The sequence below is a fragment of the Lissotriton vulgaris genome, chromosome 5 (genome assembly GCF_964263255.1).
Source record: "Lissotriton vulgaris chromosome 5, aLisVul1.2, whole genome shotgun sequence".
NCBI lineage: Eukaryota > Metazoa > Chordata > Amphibia > Caudata > Salamandridae > Lissotriton > Lissotriton vulgaris.
In genome coordinates this window covers 1,625,892,179-1,625,916,898 of record NC_141693.1, presented here as the reverse complement: position 1 = coordinate 1,625,916,898, position 24,720 = coordinate 1,625,892,179, and the positions used below count along the sequence as shown (strand labels likewise).

Below are 24,720 nucleotides of genomic sequence, written 5' to 3'. Positions count from 1 at the left end.
TGCTCACAGAGAATTACCGGTAATAAAACGTGTTGACCTTTTACAAACGAAAAAAACCTAAAGTGCTTCTGCAGCAGCTAAAACGTGGCGCTCAAAATACACCTTTCAAACCGGCACCACTGTCCCACATTTACAGATAAACATAGCTGGGGAAAGGTCGAAACGCCCTCTGAAATGCTACCAGTGAAGATCGATAGCATTAGCGCCGGGCCCTGTTCCAATAGTCCGGAAGAAGTTCCGCCACACGCACCAAGACAGACAGGACCGGGAGCCCTCCCCGACCGACTCTGTGGCTCATTCCATGAGGACTGTGCTTTAAACTGTCTTTTCAGGTGATTTTAGAAAGTAAAACACATTCTCAATTGTAGAGATGCTGCTGTCAAGGGCCAAGGCCTGTACCGCCTCCCAGCGATGGGAAGCCCTTGGGCATCCATGTGCTTTACAAAAACCCAAAGGTAAACACGTGAACAATGAGATTCTTGAAAATCTGTAGGTGTTTATTGGAAAGGGGACAGCCCCGGTAGAAAAAGAACGAGGGTGAAGAATCCTGTGACTGGACCAAAATGCGATCTGAGAAGGAGAGACCTATGGACAACTGTTAGACGTGGCTTCCAGGGCTGGTTTCCTCTGACATTTTGCCTTCTGTTCTGACCTCCTGTTTTACCGACTTCATTTTTTGCTGGCTTAGGAATTCTGGGCACTTTACCACTGCCAACCAATGCTAAAGTGTACTTTAAACTATGCCTGGGCGAGCTAATGAAGTTGCACTCTGCGGAATTCGGCAGTTTCTCCCCTACAAAAAACAACCCACCCGATTCCGCGGAGTTCCGAATGCTGGCGGAGTACTGATCGAGCCATTGACATCCCCCTCAGACATGCTTGGCACTCTCATTAGCGATAAGAGTATCTGCCTGCAGTGAAAGACAGAGCTGAGTGCACTGTAGTACAGTCCCTTTAACCCTGCACAGCTCGCCGCCGTAGGAATTGAATCGAGATAATCTTAATGCCGTATGAAGGCCCCAGTTCACATACAGCCCGGCCAGTGGGATCCCTGAGGCTCATCTTGAGATGGGGGTCCCTCTCTGCCGTCATCTGCAAAGCCTAGCAGTGAACAGACAGGGGCTGCAGTGGCACAGATTCCACGGATCAGAAAATCCTGTCAGGGCCTGCAGCTCGTAGATACACGTTCCGAGAATGCTAGTGTCAGGCAGTCTCATGAAATGTGGCAATTAAGAGCAGGATAGATTTAACAAAAGAGAAGCTGCCTCGGAGACTGGCCAGAGCTGCCTGAAGTTACACAGGACTGCTCCATTTTGACATGACACCCTATTTTCAACCCTGGCTTGTGAGAGTTACCACCTTCACTTTTGTTAACCTGGCGCATGGCACACGCGCAAGAGTAAGACACACCGATACACCTGGGATACCAAGACTGTAATAGTGCACAATGTAGAAATGGGTGTGAGATAGCAATAACGGAACAAATGAACTACAGTAAAATCACATTAAAACATGTTACACCACAATTCAAGCAGGGTTAGTCTTCTCCTCTTACCCCAACTGCTGGCTGTATGTCTGAGGAACTGTCCTCTGTGGGGTGATAGATGGAGTCCTTCCAGCTGGATGCATGCTTCTTTCACCATTGCAGCGGTGAGGGGACCTCTGACTTGGTATTATTTAAAAGTGGATGTGCTAGAGGAGCCTTACTGCTTGGGTGGGTCAGGGGGAGGGGTGAGAGTTATTGGAGTGTGTGAGTGTGGGGTGCAGTTTTTGCAGTGGTCTAGGCGTTGTGAGAGCAGAGGGAGGTGGTTATGGTCATGGCTCTTCTGCTTCTCAGTTACAAGTTACCAGTACCACTAGGGCAATTCTTCTGCTGCAGTGCGCATGACTGGAGGAAGAAGGCAGAGCGGTATGCATGCTCCATGTGCAGTTGCAGCCGATGCAGCCCAGCTTATGTTCACAGTATCCGTAAGCTGGAGCAAGCATCCCATTTTTAGTGTTTACTAGGGGTTGGCACCAGTAAAAATCTGCTACGCAGCGGAGGTCAAAATATTGCAGAACTCCGTGCTTCAAGCAGAGCAGAGTGGCAAAAACTTTGCAAAATCTGCTGGCAGAGCAGAGCTCTCAGCACACCCCTACTCTAAACATGGTAACATTGGCTTAACCATAATTGGCTTATTTAATTTACCTGTACATCCCTAGTAAAGTACACTGTATGCACCCAGGACCTGTAAATCAAATGCCACTAGTAGGACTGCAGCACTGATTGTGCCACCCACTTTACTAGCCCTTTAAACATGGCTCAGGCCTGCCACTACTGAGCCCCCGTATGCAATTCAAAATTGCCATTTTGACCTAGCATGTTAACCTACTTCTCAGGCTTAAACCTTCCCTTTTATTACATATAAGTCACCCCTAATGTAGGCCGTAGGCAGCCCTATGGCCAGGGTGCAGTGCATTTAAAAGGTTGGGCATGCATATTTGAGTTTTACATGTCCTGGTAGTGAAATACTCTTCATTCATTTTTAACTCCCGCAAGGCCGATCTCTCCCATAGGTTACATTGGGATTCTCTTAAAAATCTTTTAAGTGTAATTTCCAATTAGGATCAGATCGAACTTTGGAGTTTGGTATCTCTGGACTCACAATTTAAAATCCCAACTTATGGTGAAGTTGGATTTAAAATTGTAAGTCTGAAAATGCCACTTTTCGAAAATTTACAACAAGGGATGGTGAGGGACAGAGTCTCTGAATTAAACAGAATACTCTCACCCAGTCAAGAGATCAGGGCTAGATCCAACACCGTTTTTTAGCTCACTGCACCATCCCAGTTTCAGAACCTGGCTGTATGCAAATTAGTCTGTTCCTGTCCCAGTGCATGATGGGAACAGGGCAAACCAAACTACAAAAGCCAATTCTTACACTGGGCCAGGGACAGACTGATTTGCATATAGCCAGATTCTGAGCTGGGATGGGGCAGTGAGATAAATAACGGTGATGGATCAAGCCCTGATCTTTGGACTGGGTAAGAGTGGTCTGCTCAATTCAGACACTCTGTTCATCACCACCCCCTTTTGTAAATCGATTTTGGCCACTATAGGTGTGGCAGGGTATGCTCAGACATGAGTCCCTTTCTCACTGCTCCATCAGGATTCAAGCAAGCCGGGCCGAAGAGGCTGAAATGCCAGAAACCGGTCCCCGGTAGCTTGTCTCCTTTCTGGTAAAGAATTGGCTTGGTAGTTTAGTCTGCCCTGTTCCCATGATGCACTGGGCCAGGGACAGACTGATTTGCATATAGCCAGATTCTGAGCTGGGATGGGGCAGTGAGATAAATAACGGTGATGGATCAAGCCCTGATCTTTGGACTGGGTAAGAGTGGTCTGCTCAATTCAGACACTCTGTTCATCACCACCCCCTTTTGTAAATCGATTTTGGCCACTATAGGTGTGGCAGGGTATGCTCAGACATGAGTCCCTTTCTCACTGCTCCATCAGGATTCAAGCAAGCCGGGCCGAAGAGGCTGAAATGCCAGAAACCGGTCCCCGGTAGCTTGTCTCCTTTCTGGTAAAGAATTGGCTTGGTAGTTTAGTCTGCCCTGTTCCCATGATGCACTGGGCCAGGGACAGACTGATTTGCATATAGCCAGATTCTGAGCTGGGATGGGGCAGTGAGATAAATAACGGTGATGGATCAAGCCCTGATCTTTGGACTGGGTAAGAGTGGTCTGCTCAATTCAGACACTCTGTTCATCACCACCCCCTTTTGTAAATCGATTTTGGCCACTATAGGTGTGGCAGGGTATGCTCAGACATGAGTCCCTTTCTCACTGCTCCATCAGGATTCAAGCAAGCCGGGCCGAAGAGGCTGAAATGCCAGAAACCGGTCCCCGGTAGCTTGTCTCCTTTCTGGTAAAGAATTGGCTTGGTAGTTTAGTCTGCCCTGTTCCCATGATGCACTGGGCCAGGGACAGACTGATTTGCATATAGCCAGATTCTGAGCTGGGATGGGGCAGTGAGATAAATAACGGTGATGGATCAAGCCCTGATCTTTGGACTGGGTAAGAGTGGTCTGCTCAATTCAGACACTCTGTTCATCACCACCCCCTTTTGTAAATCGATTTTGGCCACTATAGGTGTGGCAGGGTATGCTCAGACATGAGTCCCTTTCTCACTGCTCCATCAGGATTCAAGCAAGCCGGGCCGAAGAGGCTGAAATGCCAGAAACCGGTCCCCGGTAGCTTGTCTCCTTTCTGGTAAAGAATTGGCTTGGTAGTTTAGTCTGCCCTGTTCCCATGATGCACTGGGCCAGGGACAGACTGATTTGCATATAGCCAGATTCTGAGCTGGGATGGGGCAGTGAGATAAATAACGGTGATGGATCAAGCCCTGATCTTTGGACTGGGTAAGAGTGGTCTGCTCAATTCAGACACTCTGTTCATCACCACCCCCTTTTGTAAATCTACTTTTCGAAAATTGGCACTTTCGTACTTTCACTATTCTGTGTCTTTGCCTTGCTCTGAATACACATCTGGGTTTGGTGACAGCTGGACTTTGTCCATCCCCTCTAGACAGTCACACACAAAGGGGGCTGAGGTGTGCCACACATATCCTGATGGACCATCAACAGTCTCCTCAAGTTAGAGTGAGAGGATGGAGCTGACACTTGCACCTGAACAGGGTTGTGCATGTCCACACAAAAAAAGCTGCATACTCTCCTGTAGTGTTTCTGGAGCCCGGAAGGAAGGACGTTTTGAGGTTCAAAGGCCTCTTTAAAGTTTGCCTACTTCAAAGACTAATATGGGTATAAATATTGGGCCTCTGGCACCATGTACTCAATTCACTGAGGAGACTCTGCCAAGAAGAGGAGCAGTACTGCCAGGAGGGACTGCCCCTTTGCTACTTGATCTGCTGTGTTGGTCGGCTGCCAGCTGCCTCTTGTCTGAGCAGTGAGAAGGGCTGGATTTGTTCTCTACAACCTTTTGCACCCAAAGTAACTACGGGGGATTGTTGGCTTGCCCCCTGTTCCCGAAGTCTCGGGGACATCACAGACGTCATCACTTTAGTCACTGCAATTGGACTCTGCCATCCATGAGTCCGGCAGCCTAATCCTGTAAAGATCGGCGCATTACACTCTAAGGGCAGTGATTCATACCCGATCTACAAGAGGAGCTCAGCACTCCATTGAATAGAGACCAAAGGTTTCCCCCAATCTGCAGCTGAGCTCTGTGCTGCATTTCACAAGTGATCCGCTCTCCTGTCCCAAAGTGTGGCAGAGTCCTCTTTGACAACAGTGAATCCCATCCGATCACTGCATTCTTTGCTCCTAGCTTTGTAAGGGCAAAGTGGTACACAGTCTGTGTTAGAAAGAAATCCATGCCGTGTCTCAAACATCAGCAGCCCCCCTCCGGAGGGGGAAGCATCGAAGCTGGGCCCATCTACAAGGCCCCCTCGCAATCCCTCAACACGTCCCCATGCATCAACACCAACCCTTGTGCTTTTTCCACAGTATTGGCACCCCCGTCAGCAAGGTACGGTGTGTAGTTGGCCAGGAGGCATGCAGTATCCAGCCTGCGTGCAATCACATGTGACTGAAACAGTCAAAGCCTGCCGGTCTTGACGGACCATTTCCAATCTGTCAGTTGGGGTGACTGTGGAACACTGTTTTTATCAGAAACTGTGCGGAGTATGTCTACAGATCCCCGGCAGGGATCTTTATTAGTTACCCCAGTCTACAATGACTGCAAGTAGCCTACTATATGCGTTAGTGTTCTGTCAGCAATTTATTTTTCTTCATACCATAAAAATCTATATTTTAAGTTCTGGTTATTGGATATTTGTATTTTTGGTCTTGTTTTACTCAGATAAATCTTTATGTTTCTAAAGTGTTGAGCAGTCTTTTTTGGTGTTTTCTCAGTGTTACTGTAATTAAAGTGTGCACAAGCACTTTACACATTGCCTTCTAAGTTAAGCCTGCCTGCTCTGTGCCAAACTAACAGAGGGTGAGCACAGGTTAATTTAGGTTGTGTATCTGACTTACCTTGACTAGGATTGTGGCTCTAGCTTGGACAGGGTATATTTTCTGCCAACCAGAAACCTCAATTTCCAATACTGGTGATCAGCTGTGAGGATAGGACTTGTGTTTGTACTGTACCTTACAGTTATTTGGTGTACACCACTCTCTGCATTTAAGACCAATTCTAATCAATTGTCTATGATCATCTCCATTTAGCATGTTTTCCTACTCTCTTCAATTGGCATTTTAAAAATTTTAATTCTCCCTGACTGGCATTTTTGCTTTTTCCAAAAATCATGTATCTGATGGGTGGTTCTGCATCTGCACCTGCAAGAATGAAGTTTGAGCTAGCCAGAATTGAGGGCCACACTCTGGCCCAGCTAAAGGATTTCTACATTTATTTTGGCCCTCCAGTAAAGTGCACCACCAGAAAGGTGGATTTGCAAAAGGCACTGAGAAACAGGTCAGAAACCCATGCTGCATTGAATGCAACCCCAGAGGAGGGTGAGGAAGAGCTTGATGAGGAGGATGATTTGGACCAGGGTCTAATAGGAGGCCTTGGATTGCTATATGTGGAGGAGGAGGGGAAATTACATCCAGTGATGGAGGTTCCTTCTAGGGCAGGGAGCAGTGTGTCATCCAAAGGCCTGTCCTCAGAGGAGCTGGCAGACAGCAGGAAGGAAAGAAAGTTTAAATTGGAGCCGGCTTCGCTCAAATTAGAGAGGGAGAAAGTAGTGGAAGAAAAGAAAAAAGAAAGGACTTAGAGCAGAAAAAACTTGCCATGGAGATGCAGGAGAGCTGCCAAACGAGATTACCTATTCAGGAGAAAAAGATGATGTTGGCTCAGGAATTTAGCCTGCAAGAGTGGGTGCGCCTGACCACATGCCCATGGCAGCTCATGAGGCTGGGCAGATGCACCTGGACCCTGGAATATTTGCCCAGGTACCTGAAAAAAAGAGGAAGGGCAAAGGGTGCAGTAAACCTGCTCCTGATATTCCCACCTATCGGGAGAATGCAGAACCTGAGGGTTACACCCGAGTAGCTACAGGGGAAGATATGGGTGAACTGGGAAACCTGCTCGAGCTGAAAAATTGGCAATAGGAAGGAGGTCCTCCAGGGAAGAGTTCTGCAAGGAGTAGATGGAGTGCCCTACGCCTGTGAGTCTTTGGCGGCAGGATGAGGGTCAGACAGCTGGTGACGCCTCCAGCCAGGACATGATCTATTGGGAGAACCAACTCCTGTATAGTGAGCCTAAGGATCCTGAGCCTAGTGATACATGTATGTTGAAGTTATGCCAGTGCATTAGGACCTTCTACTGGCTCTGGCATATGATGTACCACTGGTATGTCATTTGGGGCAAGACAAGACTTTTGATAGGTTTCTCATCCATTTCTGTTTGTGTCAAATTAGGAAGGTCTCAGATGCGGTCCTGTCCTTCCTGCCAGTAATTGGTAAGTCAGGGGGGAGGTGCAAGGCCACACTGCAAACTTTCCCTGTCATTGGCCCCCTTTTTGAGTGAATTGGTATTGACATTGTGGGGCCTCTGGATCCCAAGATAGCCATTGGCAACAGCTTAATTCTGGTCTTGGTGAACCATGCCACCTGGTACACAGAAGCTATACCTCTGAGGACAGTGACTGTGCCTGTCGTGGCCAGAGCACTGATGGGGATCTTTACATGTGGGCTTCCCCAAGGAGGTGTTACCTGACCAGGGTACCAACTTCATGTCCATCTACAGGAAGGCCAGGCAGAAGGAGTGTTGTGTGGCCTATAAGTTCACCACTCCTTAACACCCCCAAAACATTGGGTTGGATAAAAGGTTCAACTGTATCCTAAAAGGCATGATTATGCGCCTACCTGAGCCCATGAGGCATAAGTGGGTCATCCGCCTGCCATGCCATTTGTTCGCCTTCAGGGAGGTTACACAGAAGGGGGCTGGCTTCAGCCCTTTTGAACTTCTAGATAGACCCTCTGTGAGAGGACCTCTCAGTTTGGTTAAGGAAGGCTGGGAGCAGGCTTCCACGAAGCCACCCGTGGATGTAGTTAGCTACATGCTGGAGTTCCGCAACTAGACTGCCTGTTTCCCCGAGGTGGGTCCCTGGCTCACTGTGCCACTGGATTCAAGCTAGTCTGGCTTATAAGGCGTGATACCCCAAAACCAGTCACAAGACGCTTGTTTCTGGTCCAGGGAGGGCTTGGCAGTTTGTGTTGGACTGTTCCAATGAGGATCAGGGTCAAGACTGATTTGCATATGGCTGGGTCTAAATTGGGGTGGTATGGTGAGCAAAAGAACAATTAATTTTACCCAGATCTCTTGACTGGGGTGAATGTTTGATTTGTTCTGCATACTGTTTATCATTTGTGTGTCTTTTGCTTTCTCAGTAGGGTATGCCCAAATGTGAGTCCCGGACTCACTGTGCCACTTGATTCAAGCTATCCTGGCTGCTGAAGGGTGATACCCTGAAACTGGTCCCAGGATGCTTGTTTACGGGCCAGGGAGGATCTGGCTTGGCAGTTCGAGCTGAACTGTTCCCATGAGGACCAGGGTCCAGGCTGATTTATATATGGCTTGGTCTCAACTGGGGTGGTTTGGTGAGCAAAAGAACAATTGACTTAACTCAAAGTTCTTGACTGGAGGTGAGTGTTTGATTTGTTCTGCATTCCATCCATAATTCGTGTTTCTTTTGCTTTCTCACACATACCCTGATGGCCCATCACCAGGCTGACAGGTCTCCCCAGCTAGAGTGAGGAGCTGACACTAGTGCCTGAATAAGGCTAAGCCTGTTCTCACACAAAGTGCTACTTACATCCCTGTAGTATGTCTAGATCCAGGGACAGGAGAGCAGGGTCCTTGTGAGGTTCAAAGGTCTCTTTGAAGTTTTCCTACTTCAAAGACTAAAATTAAGATAAGAACTTGGCTCCTGACACCATGTACTGAGTTCATAATTGGGTCCTGAGTAGACTTTGTCAAGAACAGGAGCTGTGCTGCCTGGAGGGACTGACACTTTGCTAACTGCTTTTCTATGTTGGTCTGCCTGGGAAGTTAGGAGGACTGGATTTGTTCTCTATAACCTTTTCTAACTGAAGTAACTCCAAGGGCATGTTGGCTTGCCCCCTAATCCAGAAGTCTCAGGGTAATCAAAGACGTCATTGTTACCTACACTTCTACCGGACTCTCCCATCCGTTAGACTGCCAGCTGAGCCCTGTAAATATTGTTGCACTACACTCTAAGGGCAGCGATTCCTGATCTGCAACTGAGCTCTGCCTTTCCTTGCTGTGTTTCACGAAGGACCCACGCTTGTGTGCTTAACTGCAGTGGAGCACTGATTGCCAGCAGCACGTCACACCTGATTACCAAATCCCTTGTTCAGAGTGTTGCCAGGTCAACATCCTTTACAGCCTGCGTTAGATAAAAATCCAAACCATGCCTTGAACATCAGCACTCCCGCCCCAGGAAGAACCTTTCACAATGCAAGCCCCACCTACGTGGCCCACCGACACTCCTTCAGACTATCTCCGTGCACCCTCACCGATGCTTGTTTTTTGTTTTAAAGTATCAGCATCCCTGCCAGCCAGCCTGAATGCACTCATTAGCAGCTGTAATGGCCGAATCATGCCTGTCTCGAGGGGCCTATTACAATCTATTAGTTGGGGTGATTGTAGAACCCTGTTTTCATCAGAAACTGTGTGGACGTATGTCTATAGATCCCTCGATGGGTTCTTTATCAGTTACTCTGGTCGAGCATGACCGCAACTATCCCATTAGATGCAAGTTTTTTGCTAGCCCTTTATTTACCTTCATACCTTAAAAAATGTGTATCTTAAATTTAACGTATTGGAGTTGTGTTGTATTGGTTGTGTTTTACTCAAATAAATATTCTCTAAACTGATGTGGAGTGTTTTTGTGGTGTGTTCACTGTGTTACTGTGTGTGTGTGTTGCCCAAATACTCTACACATTGCCTCTTCAGTGAAGCTTGTCTGCTCCGTGCCAAGATACCATAGGGTGAGCACTGGTTAATTTAGGTTGTGTATCTGACTTACCCTGACTAGGACTGTTGCTCTTGATTGGATAGGATGAGTTAGACAGTATCCTTTTGCCCTGTTCACCCCCATTTTTTGATGAATCGTACTAGTGGTAACTGGGATTTGATAACCCTGTCCAAGGCCTATGCTATGTTTAGAAAGGTACATGTAATAGGGTACTATTAGAAATGGGGGTCTCTATTTAGCAATGGCTTGCACCTTTTTCCAAGTAGGGACCACTTCTAAAATAACCCCTGCTCACCCCCTTGGAAGCTTGGCACAAGCAGACCGGCTTATCTCAGAGGCAGTGTGAAAAGCATTTATGCATGCATACAGCAGCATAGTGAAAACAGTACAAATAGAGACCACACCAGTTTAGAAAAATAGCAAATCTTTAACTAAACAAACAAGAACAAAAACCAAAAATACTACATAAAATTCTGAAAAAATAGGTACTTTGCAAGATAAACTTTAAATTGCAGAAATATCCCCAAAATACAGTTCTTCCGAGTCGGTAACTCTGTCCGGGGCTACCGCGATGCAGAAAACAACAGAGTCTAACAGTTCCAGCTGACCGCATTAATATGGATCAGCTGTAGCATCCACACTACTTAGCTCTCATTGTGGCCGATCCATTTGGTACGAGACGGTCGGGGCCAACAGTTGTGGTTGAGAGGGTGAAGTGGATGCGGTGCAGCATGCAGGTCCCAGTCAGTGAGACCCAGCCACAATGTGTGAGGCGTGCTTGATGCGGTGCTGGCAGGTCACAGTGTAGGTGACGGAGCCGGTCGATGCTCGGGAGGGTAGTGACAGTGTTGGTGAGGTCTGGGCAGAGTGAAGCAAGGTGGTGCCGAGTGCGGTGCCTACAGGACATGATGCAAGCAGCAGCTTGGTGACGGTCGCCCAGAAACGTCTATGAGACCAGGGATGCGGTGTAAAGTGTGGCTTTACTTTCTGTGGTGCCTTCTCCCAGTAAAGCCAGTGTGTCCCAGACTGATCACCTGCTGCCTGGCTTGCAGCCTGCTGCTGCACACCAACAAGAGAGGAGCATTTCTGCTGCTCCTTGCAGAATTTCTCCCTGGAGGGTCCCCCTTCCTGCTGCCAATGGGTCAGCTCAGGCAGGTCCCCCAGTACTGCCCTTGCTTCCCTGTAGGCTCCAGGGCATCCCCCTTAAGGTCTGCATCCTACTGGACTGTGGGAACTTTGGGGGCTGGCTGCCCACGCGCCCTGATGCCTCTCTTTTTGGCAGGCACCTTGGCCGTTCCATCAGGCTCCAGGTCCTCTTTATTGCCCTTACCAGCTGCCACTCAGGCAGACCCAAAATCTCAAATGAGACCTGTGTTCCACCATCTCCCAAGGGGAACTCTCCAGGTCATTCCCCAGCAGACAGTCTACAGACATGGCTGGTCTCACAACCACTTTCAAGGCAAATGTAACCCCCACACTCAAAGGAAGGAAACCTGTGCCACTTTGTAGAAAGTTGTCGGCTGTAACCACTGGGAAAAGTATATTGGGGATCACCTGCTCTTCAAACACTAGCTGACAACTGACAGCTGTCACACTGGCGCCCACATTTCTCAGAGCCTCCACCCTATGGCCATTTACTGTCACCCACTGCCTGTATTTCTTAGTGTTAGTGGGCAGGTGGGTCCTTGGGACCATCTCACTGTCTCCTAGGGAGACCAGGATCAACTCTGCTGCCTCCCACCCCTCCTTAGAACCCAACTCCTTCCTCAAGGTTACACTAGTCAGCTAACGGGGAGGTGCACCAGTGGGTGCAGTGGTCGCTTTGGGACACGTATGAAGTGATCCACCTGACCACAAGGAAAACATTTGTGGGGACTCTTCTATGCAGGCTTACCCAAAGAGACCCATTGTTCTTATCTCCGGGGGGGGGCATTCCCTTGGTTCCCTGGGAATTACTTTGGGGCCCTTTCTGGAACTGCTTTTGTTTACCCTTGTCCCCCCCCTCTTCCACTGGGTACCCTGCCTACCCTTGGTGGAGTCACCCACATGCCCTTTTGGACCTTGTGACTGACCCAGCAGTCTGCCTCAACAGCAAGTTTCTTGGGGTCAGCCAGCATACTGTCAATAAAATGCTGGCGTAGCTCTGGAAAACAATTAGCAGACAAGTGCTCCCATGCCACAAAATCATAGAGCCTCTGAAAATAATTTGCCTGGCTACTCTTCACCCATACATCAGGTGCTCTGCAAAAATAGGAAACATAGTCCACCCAAGTTTTTGAATCAAGCTTTTTACAGGCCTTGAACTTCTGCCTGTACAGTTCTGGGGTTAAACCATATCTACTGATTAAGGCTTCCTTCATAGGAGCATAACACATATTCTCCTCCTCTGGTAAGGCTAGCAAGATCTCCCTTCCATCTGCCATGAAGCGCTCCACAACCCTGCTCCCCAGTCTCTCCCAGGTTTTCTGTGGGACCTGATTGCTTCCTTATAGCCCCTGAACCATTGACCAATGTCATCACTCTTCACGTAATCTTTGAGTACCTCCTTTGGGATGTACACTCCCCCTTCTCCAGGCACTGATGACAAGCTGCCACCATTGGAACTGGATTCCACACTTTTGGCTTTTTGTGTCCAGCTCCCCAACCCTCTCTTGTGCTCTTAGATCATCCTCTTTTGCTCCAGAACCGATTGATGCCTTTCTAACTCTAATTCCTTATCACCCTTTCCCAACCTGAGCTTTGTGAGTTCTATTGTATGCACTCAGCTCCTCTGGATAAAGACCCCTTGAAGACACACTGCTGCCATCTCTGGAAGGTACCCTTCCCCCTCGCGGATCCTCATCCTGCCCACCGACATTTCTGGATTACAGCAAGGCCCTCCGTTCCTTTTCATATCCCTCCTTGCTGGTGAGGCTTCTTGCAGAGATTTAAAATGTGTTGCAGATAGCTGATAGGCAGTGTATGTTTCCAACCTATCCTTTTCCAATTCGATGTTAATAGACGCTAGCTTGGTCATGATGAGAAACTTGGGAGTTCTCAAGTTGCAGAAAATTTTAAAAGGAAAAGGTTCACCAATAGTATGTGGTTGCATAATTGTCTGTCAATTACTGTATGTAAGGCACAAATGCAAGTCTGTATCCTCACTGCTGACCACCAATGTTAGAAATGGGGTCCCAAGTTGGCAATGGTTTGCACCTTTGTCCAAGCAGGGACTCTGCTTCCTAGACATAGCAAGGGGGATACACTCTAAAATAACCCCTGCTCACTCACTTGGTAGCTTGGCATGAGCAGATAGGCTTATCTCAGAGGCAGTGTGTAAAGCATGTATCCATGCACCAAGCAACACACTTAAACACTTCAAATGGACACCACACCAGTTTAGAAAAATAACAAATCTTTATGTAACCAACAAGACCAAAAATGACAAAAATCCAACATACAATACTGAAAAATAGGTACTTTGCAAGTTAGCCTTTAAATTCCAGAAATATCCCATAAACACAGTTCTTCTGAGTCGGTAGCTCCATCTAACAGTTCCAGCCAACTGCCTCAGTACGGCTCAGCTGTAGCGTCGACAGACTCGTAGACAGTACGTTTCTTGTTGCGGCTGGTCCCCTTGGAACGAGTCGGTCGGGGGCAACCGTCACAGTTGCTAGGTGAAGTGGAAGCGGTGCAGCATCCAGGCAGCGACTTTGTGACGTCTTCCAGTGGCATCAGTGAGACCGAGGCTACCATGCAGAGTGAGGCGGTGCTCGATGTGGTGCTGGCAGGTCACCGTGCAGGTGATGGACCCGGTCCTTGTTCGCGAGGGCAGTGATGGTGTTGGTGAGGTTCGGGCAGAGTGAAGTGAGGCCGAGCGGAGTGCAGTGCCCACAGGACGTGGTGCAAGCAGTGGCTTGTTGACGGTCACCCAGCGCCATTGGAGAGACTAGGAATGGGGTGAGAAGTGCAGCGGTGCTTTCTGCGATACAGACAGTCAATACACAAACCTAGCTGAGGCTAACAGGATGGCTAAGCATGAAAATACCCACTTTCTAAAAGTGGTATTTTAAAACCCAGAATATAAAAAAATCCTTACTAAAAGATGCATCGTTACATCCTGAGTTCAGGCATACCAAACTCCATATTCCTATCTTGTCCCCATGGGCAGTCATACTTATAAGATGTAATAAGTTAACTCCCCATTCCATCTTATGGGACAGAAAGCCTTTCAAAAGGGAAAAATGAGATTGGCAGTATTTCACTGTCAGAACATGCTACACACATCAGGACATGCCCTTTGTTTCACATACACTGCACCCTACCCACAGGGGTACCCTAGGCCTACCTTACTGGTGTATGAAAAGGGAAAGTTAGGGCCTGTCAAGTGGGTGGACTTGCCAGGTTGACATGGCAGTTCAAAACTGCACACAGACACTGCAATGGAAGGTCTGAGGACCTTTTGCAAGGCTGCTTCTGTTGGTGGCACACTCTGTGCTGCAAACCCACTAGCAGTGTTTTATTTACAGTGCACTGTACTAGGGTCTTAGTAGTACATCAAATAACCCAAATATGCAGCCACTAATCCATGACAACAATTTTCAGAGGGAGCACTTGCACTTTGGCACTGAACAGCTGTGCAAATTGCCCAAAGCATCTAGGCCAGCAAAACCGAGGTCCAACACACAGTCAAACCATAGAAAGCAAAGGCAAAAATAAAGGGGAAACCCACACCAAGGATGCCAGGTTTAAAACATACACTCACAATTTAATAATGACAGACTCTATAAGTCCGTAGTAGATGATAGGACCGGGGGGTGCAATCTATTGATAAGTCCCTAGTATATAATAGGGCATGGAGGTTTAGAGGCCTAACAGATTTCCTGTACTTCCATGTGTGCACTGCTGTGTGCTTGCTGTCATTTTGAAGGCAGCCCTACCTTGAAGCCTGTCTTTAAAAGTAAATTCGTACTATGGGTATTGACAGACCCTATAATCCCTTGTATATATTACTGCTAGGGGGTTCAAACTACTTCTAAGTACTTAGTATATAACAAGGCAAGGAGAGGGGCCAGGGGGCATGTAACTATAAGAAGGGACTTTCTAAAATATTTTTTATATGCCCTGGTGAGGGAATACCTACCTGTTCAATTTTCCCCCAGGTATTTAGCTCCATGGGCTAACATTGCAATATTTTGTTTAAGTATAACTATTCCTAGGAAAAGAGTAAAAATGTTCTTCAAGGACTTAACAGTTTTGTATTGATGAATTCAACAACTTTCCACTGTTGAATTTGTGAGAACTAGTACTAGTTACAAATCTTTATTTTCTGTGAGCCAAAATCCAGCCTTCTAACAGTCTCCCCTGATTGGTCAGCAGTAATAGGCTTAGCCAGGCTGCTTTGATTAGGTGATAAGTGGCCTGACTAGAGCAGAGGTTATCTGATGGTGAGAGTTCTGTAGCTGCAAAGACCAGGCCAAGAAGGGGGATGGGTAAAATGGCTTCAAAGTGAGGAGGACAGTAAAGGAATTCCAGGCTTTCCTACCTACACATCCTGTATCCCATCCAGATAGCAGGCTTAGGACAGACATTTGCAGCGGTCGGGAGGAGGAGAGCCAATGGAAATGAGCCACCCTGTGGGTTGGTTTAGCCAGGTCTTACTCCTCTGAAGAGAATTCATCAATGTTGGATTTTGGAAGTGCAGTGCTTTATGGGACAAGAAGATGCCACAGTTTGGAGGAAGTTTTCATTCTTTTGGGTGGCACCCAGCATCTCACAGGACAGAGGTGCCCCCTTGCTTGTCACTCAAGAACATTGAATAATTGTGAGAGCTGCATAGTCTCTCAGATCTGCTGCTTGAAACTACGAGAAGAAGAACTGCCCTGATGCAATCTGGATTTGCACCCAAAGGCCTTCACTCTGACTGTCCTTGCCTGCTGCACAATCAGGAACTACAGCTCTGGGGAATGTAACTTGCTTCAAGAAGGATTCAAGCAGGTAGACTACCTGCAGGCTACAGGTTACTAGAGCCCACTTGCAACATCTCCACCAAGATTCCCCATCCATGCTGTGGAGGGTTGATTAATGTCCGAAGAAAAAGCTCCTCAAAGGTTTCTAAGTGTGAAAGTAACATTTTGACCGAGGTCTCCTGCTTAGTGTATCTGACCAGGGCTCTATCGCAATTATTCTCAAACTTTGACTTTGTCCCAGTCAAGCACGACCAGATGTCCCAAAGTCGCACAATAGACTTTTAAGCACTAGAAAGTGTTAATTCTTTAAACATTCACATCTCTGGATCCCTACATTGAATTTTTGTTATTTTAGTGTCTATTTGTTCATAGAAATATAACCTATTGTTTAGAAATGGGTATGGGATTTATATTGTGTTTGGTGTCATACGTATTTTGCGTATTGGTGTTTATAAATGTTTTACAGTCCTGTCTCTTAAGTTAGGCCTGACTACTGGTTGCCAGCTACCAAGTGTTGATCAAGGGAGTATTATTAAGACCTTAACTGGCCCTTACAATTTTAGTGGCCTTATTGCTAGTGGTAGGTGCATACTTGCCCCTACCAACAACTCACTTTCCAAAAGGGTGCATACTCTGCCAACCAGAAACTTCAGTTTCTAACAATAATGTTGTTCGGCAGTATTTTAGAGTAGACCTAGTAGAGAAGCCAAAGGGCACCAAGTGATCCAAATCACACTGCCACTGGTGAGGTCACCACCATCTTTTTCCTTTGTTACCCTATTGCTAAAGTTAATGCACACTCATGGTCTTCATGGCAAGAGTGCATGTTGCCAATTGTCTGTCTTTCCCACTGCTTCAACAGGATGAACGTTTGCTCCAAGCACCAGTTTAACATTTCCTACCACAGAGGATTCAAATACTGAAAAAATCAATGAATTTTAAGTAAGGTGATGCAAACACCTATAGCAGTTTTGATGCATCATCCTTTTCTGTCTGGCTCTTTTGCTTGCTCATGATGGCTGTTGATGAGGTTGTCTCGCCAAAAGGATGCCTCATATCTTTCACAAAGATGGTCAGTAGTTCCAACGGACTTGCATTCTACTCCATATATCACCTTTTTCACTTTTTGATACTGGCTTTTTGTGATCTACTCAGGCACATCTCCAAATTCTAACGGCCCTGTGAAAGCCTTCTTGTTCAAAGTATTTCTGTAACAACTCCACACATCATCTTTGGAGGTACTTTCACCTCTGGTGCCATGCTCACCATGGATACTGGTGGTGGTAGTGGTGATTGTAGACACAGGAGGAGTAGCAGTAAAATTGACAAATTAAAGTTCAGCATCACCTGCATTGCCATCAATCTTTCAAAACACTTCTGAACAGCCACAGCAACTGATGTGTCTAGCTACGTAGTCAAGAGCAACTGCCCCTGTGGCTGTAAGTTCTTTATGTCCAGTGGAATGATTCTGGCATATTGAATATAGTATTCTAAGATATTCGCCATGACTGACTAATTTACTTTCTGTTCTCTCCCTGGAATTTTTCCTCATAAGAGTGAATTGTCACTTGACTCAAATCTCCTAGAATGTAATTGCCACGTCTGCTGTCTCCCTGCCAGGTTTATACCATACTGTTAGCACATATTTTGAATCACTCAATTCATTCCTGTAACAGCATCCATTTCCTAGATTGAATCTGCTCAGAAAGAAGAGCAAGAATGAACAAAATGTGTCATTCCTCCAGCTATGCAGGAAATTTTACCAGGTCACCATGGATGTTGTGAAAGGTCTAATGTGACACGTTTTCTTTGAATCCTCTGTGTATCACATGTATCAATATTAAGGCTTAATGCGAGTAGCTCATTTAGTGGCAGAAACAATACATCTAGAATGTCTCCCTGCACAGAAATCGGGATGTTTCACAAGTAAATGGGATATGCCTCATGCAATTGAGAACACCACTTCATGTTTCAAGTGGTAGACAAATGGGAGGGAAAAGGACCACCAGACCACCAATTCATCTGAACTCAGAGGTGCAGTCAAAACAGACTTTCAACCCTTGCTAAGTGTGCTCAGTGCAAACTAAGGGGCTACATTGTTATGAATTTATGTTCCTATGGCTATCTTCAAATGTTTTAAATCTTTCAAAAATGTTACTAAAGTGAAAGTAATGTCCGTTTAACATAGATTTTCAGAAACAAAAATCCACAAAATAACTGGTTCAGTATTAGAATACTCCTGTAAAAATTATTTTACAAGACAACTATATTGGCAAACTTTTGTGTGCAGTTTGAAACTTTGACCACCCTTACTGGCAGCTACTGTCAGGGTACTGATAGTTATGGGCTTCATTTTGATGTTGGTGGGACCGCCACTGACAGGCCTTAGGCCCTACCGATATCCGGGCCTTCAATCTGACTGCTGCATTATGATGCGGATGGTTGGACCAAAGCAGTCTGTGAGACAGACCCCCGCCTCCTACAGGCACAAGGAGCCTGTAGGGGTAGTGGTAGGACACTAATCCCTACAATAGATGTAGTGCCTCCGTAGGCACCGCCGTCGGAATTAGGATGTCCATTTTCCACAGCCTTTTCATGGCGGTCCCACCACCATTTAAATAAAGGGCTATCAGGAAGGGACTTTGAGGGCCCAAAGCAGGGCTCCTTTCCCCCGTAGGCCACTGAAAAGTGGTCAGGGGGCTCTTGTGGTGCCCCCAAACATCCATGCACCCTGTACGAGGCACTTCATGGTGCCTGGCACATGTTTCTTGGATGTTTGAAAAGTTATTTTTCTACTGCGGCTTGTGCTATGAGCCTTTTCTGGGCCACAGCAGAAGCTGCAGTAGAAAAAGACATTTATGATCACCTGCATTGCGGTTGTATCGTAATGAGGCCCTATGTTTTAGAAATATTTGTAATGCACTCACATGAGAGGTCTGATTCCCAGACAGCACATACCATTCTCCCCTCTTCGAGGAGCCTTTGTCACCCCCTTAAATGTTCGCACAGCCTGTAGCTTACCATGACTCTGCGGTGGACAAACTCTTCACTCTGTGACAGGGAATTTCCCAGTAAACCCTGTAATGGCCAGAATGTATGGCCACCCGTGAATCCTCTTTCAATGGTTTCTGAATGACAAAAAAGCCAGGAGTGCACAGAACAGAGCCTTGTGAACTTGGAGATCTTGTAGTCAGAAAAGGTAGTGGACATACATGCAATATATATTAGTTTGTCTCTCCTCAGTGAGAAACCACCAATGTAACAGTGTAGTCGATTGTCATGCAGCACTTCCTTGACTGAGAAGCATCAGGGGCCGTATCAATAAGTGCTGAGTGTCAGAATACAGGCTCTGAGTTGGCCTCAGTCTATAGTGCAAAGACTGAATCAGTAACTTATTATGCTTGCATATAAGCTGCAGAAAGCAAAGCTGAGAAAAATGAATCAGTGGTCACATCTACAAAAAAGAAACTGATTGGTTCCCCTTACCAGCCCATGCCATCCTCAAAACCAGCTGCAACATTTACAAAGGCATCACAACTAGCACCCCTGCTTATCTTGCAGACAAGCACACCCTCTCTGGGGGTTTGTAGCACACTCGTAGCCAGGACACAATCAGACTGCACACCCACAACCAGGGCACCATCAGACTGCACACCAGCAGCCAGGACACCATCAGACTGCACACCCGCATCCAGAACACCATCAGACTGCACACCCGCAGCCAGGACACCATCAGACTGCAGCCTAAGAAGCGTTAAAAAAATAAAGACAACATTTATGATCCTAGGCCCTGGAACAACATCCCTATATCTGTCAGGACCACCTCAACGCTGCTCCAGTTTGGGAATGAATTGAAGATTCACCTCTTTAAAGAACAAGATTTTAGCATTACTTTGCGAGAGACTTAAAATTTTTGTTTCTCTCCGGAGAAGTGCTAAAAAAATGTTCTTCCTCTACTAATTTGCAAACTGTATTATACAAACTGGATCAATGACATAATATCGACAGACAGAATATAGGCATACAAAAATATCTACACAAAAATATCGACATCAAAGATATCGGAGTTCTATCTACATAAAGGTAAGTACAAAAAAATCAAAAATAAAATATCGTAGTACAAAAATATCGAAGTTAAAAATATCGTTTTTTTAAATGTATTAATAATAATGTAAAAATAATTTAAAACTACAATTACTTTAACAAATTATAAATATAAACATTAAAACATATTTAAAAAATAACTAATACATATAAATTTAAAATACATTGAAAACTCTACATATAAATTAATATATATACTTACTCCACATATTGCAACCGTTGGAAAAGCGTTGGATAGCGTAGGGGTAAAAATTACTATTCCCACTCCAGAGGGTGCAACAGTAGGGAAAGCATTGGATAGCGTAGGGGTAAAAATTACTATTCCCACTCCAGAGAGTGCAACAGTAGGGAAAGCGTTGGATAGCGTAGGGGTAAAAATTACTATTTCCACTCCAAAGGGTGCAAAAGTAGGGAAATCTTTGGATAGCGTAGGGGTAAAAATTACTATTCCCACTCCAGAGGGTGCAACAGTAGGGAAAGTGTTGGATAGCCTAGGGGTAAAAATTACTATTCCCACTCCAGAGAGTGCAACAGTAGGGAAAACGTTGGATAGCGTAGGGGTAAAAATTACTATTCCCACTCCAGAGAGTGCAACAGTAGGGAAAGCGTTGGATAGCGTAGGGGCAAAAGTGACTATTCCCACTCCAAAGGGTGCAACAGTAGGGAAAGCGTTGGATAGCGTAGGGGTAAAAATTACCATTCCCACTCCAGAAGGTGCAACTGTAGGGAAAGCGTTGGATAGCGTAGGGGTAAAAATTACTATTCCCACTCCAGAGGGTGCAACAGTAGGGAAAGCGTTGGATAGCGTAGGGGTAAAAATTACTATTCCCACTCCAGAGAGTGCAACAATAGGGAAAGCGTTGGATAGCGTAGGGGTAAAAATGACTATTCCCACTCCAGAGGGTGCAACAGTAGGGAACGCGTTGGATAGCATGAGGGTAAAAATTACTTCCCACACCGCTCTCCCGTTAACACACAACACACTACACATATAAAAATAAAATTACTATAAATATCAATTAATCAATTAATAATATTTAATATTATTACATTGATGTAATTATACATTAACTAATTAACACATATTAATTACCAATTAATAAATATTACCAATTAATAATTAATTAACAAGATATTTACAAGAATAAACAATATTTAGTAATAAAATATTTAGAATTAATATTATTAAATAAAATAAAATTTACCAAATAATTAATTAACAATTAATTAATAGATACCAATAAATAAATACAATCTATTTAATTAATTTAACTTAATTGTCACACCCTATTCCACTATAAACACACAACACACTACACATAAATAAATCACATAAAAAATGTAATGGTCATTTAATCACTTAATAATAATGTATTACAAATTATTTATTAATTAACAATAACAAAAAATAATAAATATTACTACATTAACTCTAATTAATTTAATTAACTAATTAATAATAATTAATTACCAATAATTATTAATTCATAAGTATTCATTAATCAAACATATTAAATTATATTAATTAATTAATTATTATTAAATTACTTCCCACCCTATTCCCCTATAAACCCACAACCCGCTCTGATACTAAAACGCAAAATGTAAACAAAATTACTAATTTCTAAACATACATTAACCCGTTAAGCGCGCCGAAAATTCCGCCCCAGTGCGGACGTTCGATTGCGCTAACGGGAATGGAACGTTCAACGGACGTGCGCAGCACTAGCGAGATAGTGCACGGGACGACCGCTGAACGTTCCCCGCACTTAAGGGGTTAAAAAACATGTTTAACAAACATATAAAATACATATTAAAATACACAACACTAAACAAAATTTCGATATTAGTAACATATATTTGATATCGAAATTACTGACTTCGATATTACTTACCTTAATATCGATATTCTGTCTATCGATATTATTGCACATCGATATTCTATACCATCGAAATTAAAACATCGATATTATTGTATATCGATATTTTAATTTTGATATTTTGTCTCTCTACCATACAAACCCTCTATACTTGGGCCTGCCCAGAAAATGGATCAACGAGTTGCAAGAGGTTCAGAATAAAGCAGCTAGATTGATCTGTAAGGCACTGATGTATTCATATAATTCTCCAATGCTCTGAGAACTTCATTGGTTGCCTGTGAAATATAGGTCAAATTTAAGATCTGCTTTCATATCTTCAAAGCTTCAGTAGGGAAGGGACGTCAATTCTTAATGGAAAAATGTATCAAGTACTCGCCAGTGAAGGATTTTCGTTATTCCTCCATGCGTCTCCTCACTGTTCCTAGCATAAAGAAGGTGGAAATGGGGGCCGCGGTTTTAAAGAAAGCCCATTAAGGTTGATAATTGTCTTTTCTTCTGCTCAATTTGTCAGCAATTCACTCCATAATGCCAAATAACCACTGGTGATCATGCGCTCAATTACTATGAATTAATATAATGTAATATAATATAATATAATATAATGAATATAATATAATGTAATATAATATAATATAATTTAATAAATATAGTATAATATAATATAACATATACTGTGCTTCAAAGCTATTTCAGTGTTTTAGTATTCAGCGTGAGTGAAACGTCTTAGTAAAGATTGCCATATTCTTATAAACCTTCAATCCCCTCTTCTATCAATCCTTGGCATTGGGTACCCAGCATGGGATGGGTAACGCGGGCATTCGGGCAATGCCCGAGGGGCCGGTGTCTGAGTTCTGCTGTGGGCTGCTTTTTTTGAGCAGTCTGGGAGCCGATTTGGGCGCTGTGTCTATGGTTCGAGCACAGCCAGTGGCCCAGTGGGTGTCTGATGGGCGCTCATTACCTCCGTTTTGCAACAGGCAGAGGTGTCAGTCCCTCTGTCTAGCTGGCCGGCCCATTAATGTGTGCACATACTGAGCGGGGGCAGGGGGCCTGAGTAGAAGTGTGTTTCTCCAGTGTAAACTAATGCATGCTTTTTTTAAACCCCCCTCCCTAAAGTTTTTTTTATAAGATTACGCCAAAGCAGTGACTTGAGGACTGATTATGCAAATGTGGGCCGATTTTTTGGGGGGTGTGCCCGGGCAGTTTTTCAATCCCAATCCAACCCTGTGGGTAACAGGTTTAACAGTTTGGAATAAAACATTAAGTCAATGCAAACTCCATATTATGATTACCAATTGCAAATCATATTTTAGTATCCGAGTTGTTCCAGCAGTACAGAGCTTTCATGGCTCTTCGTATTTATGTATGTGCAATGTATATGGCCTAAACCTCGCTAGAGGCAGTTGGCGCTGTACAAAGAGATGGGTGGGTCCGTCCAAGTAATGGAGGGGGTTGGTTTAAGATGCAGTATTATTTGAAATCTTTATCTTGATTGAAAATGTCACGAGTCTGTTTTTCCCCTACATACCTTATGCTCCGCAGGAAGCTTTACTGCACCAGAAACTTCATCCACATGCACCTGTTTGCGTCATTTGTCCTGCGAGGCGCCGCCGTCTTCATTAAGGATGCTGTCCTGTTCTCCGACGAGACGGTGGACCACTGCACACTGTCAACAGTAAGGATCGTCCTTTATTTACCTTGTCTCTTTAAAACGCGATTTATTTTTATGGTTGATACAAGAACGTGTCAAAATATATGAGTCAATGAGCTAGGGAGCGAGCAGTGAGTCAGCCCACAGAGGGTTACTGTCAGGGTTTTTGCAAAACACAGGCTATCTGGCTGTATCGTGATGGGCCACGTTGACTCAGCGCAGAGCAGAGCGGTTGTTTTTATGCACCTCGAGTGGGTAAAGTGAAGAGCAGCTCAGAAGCAGAAAGAGAGAAATCCCGAGCGCCACTGTCTAAAAATAAAGCTCTAACTTGGAGAAATATTGTGTTAAATTGATTCACTGTACACTCTTCAGGCACAGAAAAACAGGCACAGTCAATAATGGCCCCAGGGGTCGTATCATGACGGTTTCTGATTGCTGCGCATACATACAATGGGCAATTACATTTGTTTGTTTTTTGAAATTGCACTACAGTGCAAACAACAACTCAGAAAATCTCAGAGTTGGAGCAGCAGACAACAACGACTGGACATTCGGATCTGTAATTGCCTCTCCGGGGTTTCCGAGCTGTGCGGTTTGCAGTTCATACATCAACTTGTAGATCTGAGAGTTAACAAATGCGCCATTGACAGTAATTAGGGCAGGCCTGGTCAGCGTGGTACACGGCATCTCCCATGGCCAGCAGGTTTGAGGCTGCTTTCAGAACAGGACCGGCTACTATAAATCATGATAGCCTCAGGCACTCAAACTCATTTGTCTTCATTGCCCCCTGCGGCGTGGGGATGATCTGATATTTTTGCGCAGACATGAGTTTCAGCCAGGGCCTAAGGTGAATGCTAGAAGAAACAGATGCATGGATGCGTTATGCACCTGCACTGCGCTCAGCGATCGTGATAATGTTTGAGAAATTTGGTGATACTGTGCTTCACTCTGTGGGGGCTGCTGAGACATTAAAGTGGAGAGCATTGCGGGGGAAGCAGCCCAGGTGGCAGCAGTGCGAGGAAAATCATTTTTAAAGGGCCTATCTGCCATCTGCAGTGTGGTGCTCTTCTGGCCACTGCTCCTAGACTCCTGGCCCGCCGCAGATTCCCCCACGCCAATCTAAATGCTGGTCTCATT

General features: G+C 45.2%; 1 protein-coding gene across 1 annotated transcript in view; it reads left to right on the top strand.

Annotated features, from left to right (window-relative positions):
• LOC147716860 (vasoactive intestinal polypeptide receptor 1-like) overlaps positions 1-24,720 on the top strand; it is a 631,302-nt gene that overhangs the window by 294,322 nt on the left and 312,260 nt on the right. Inside the window, exon 7 of the mRNA XM_086919813.1 lies at positions 23,475-23,607. Within this exon, the coding sequence (XP_086775939.1) occupies positions 23,475-23,607 (133 nt within the window). The remainder of the gene's footprint in view (positions 1-23,474; positions 23,608-24,720) is intronic.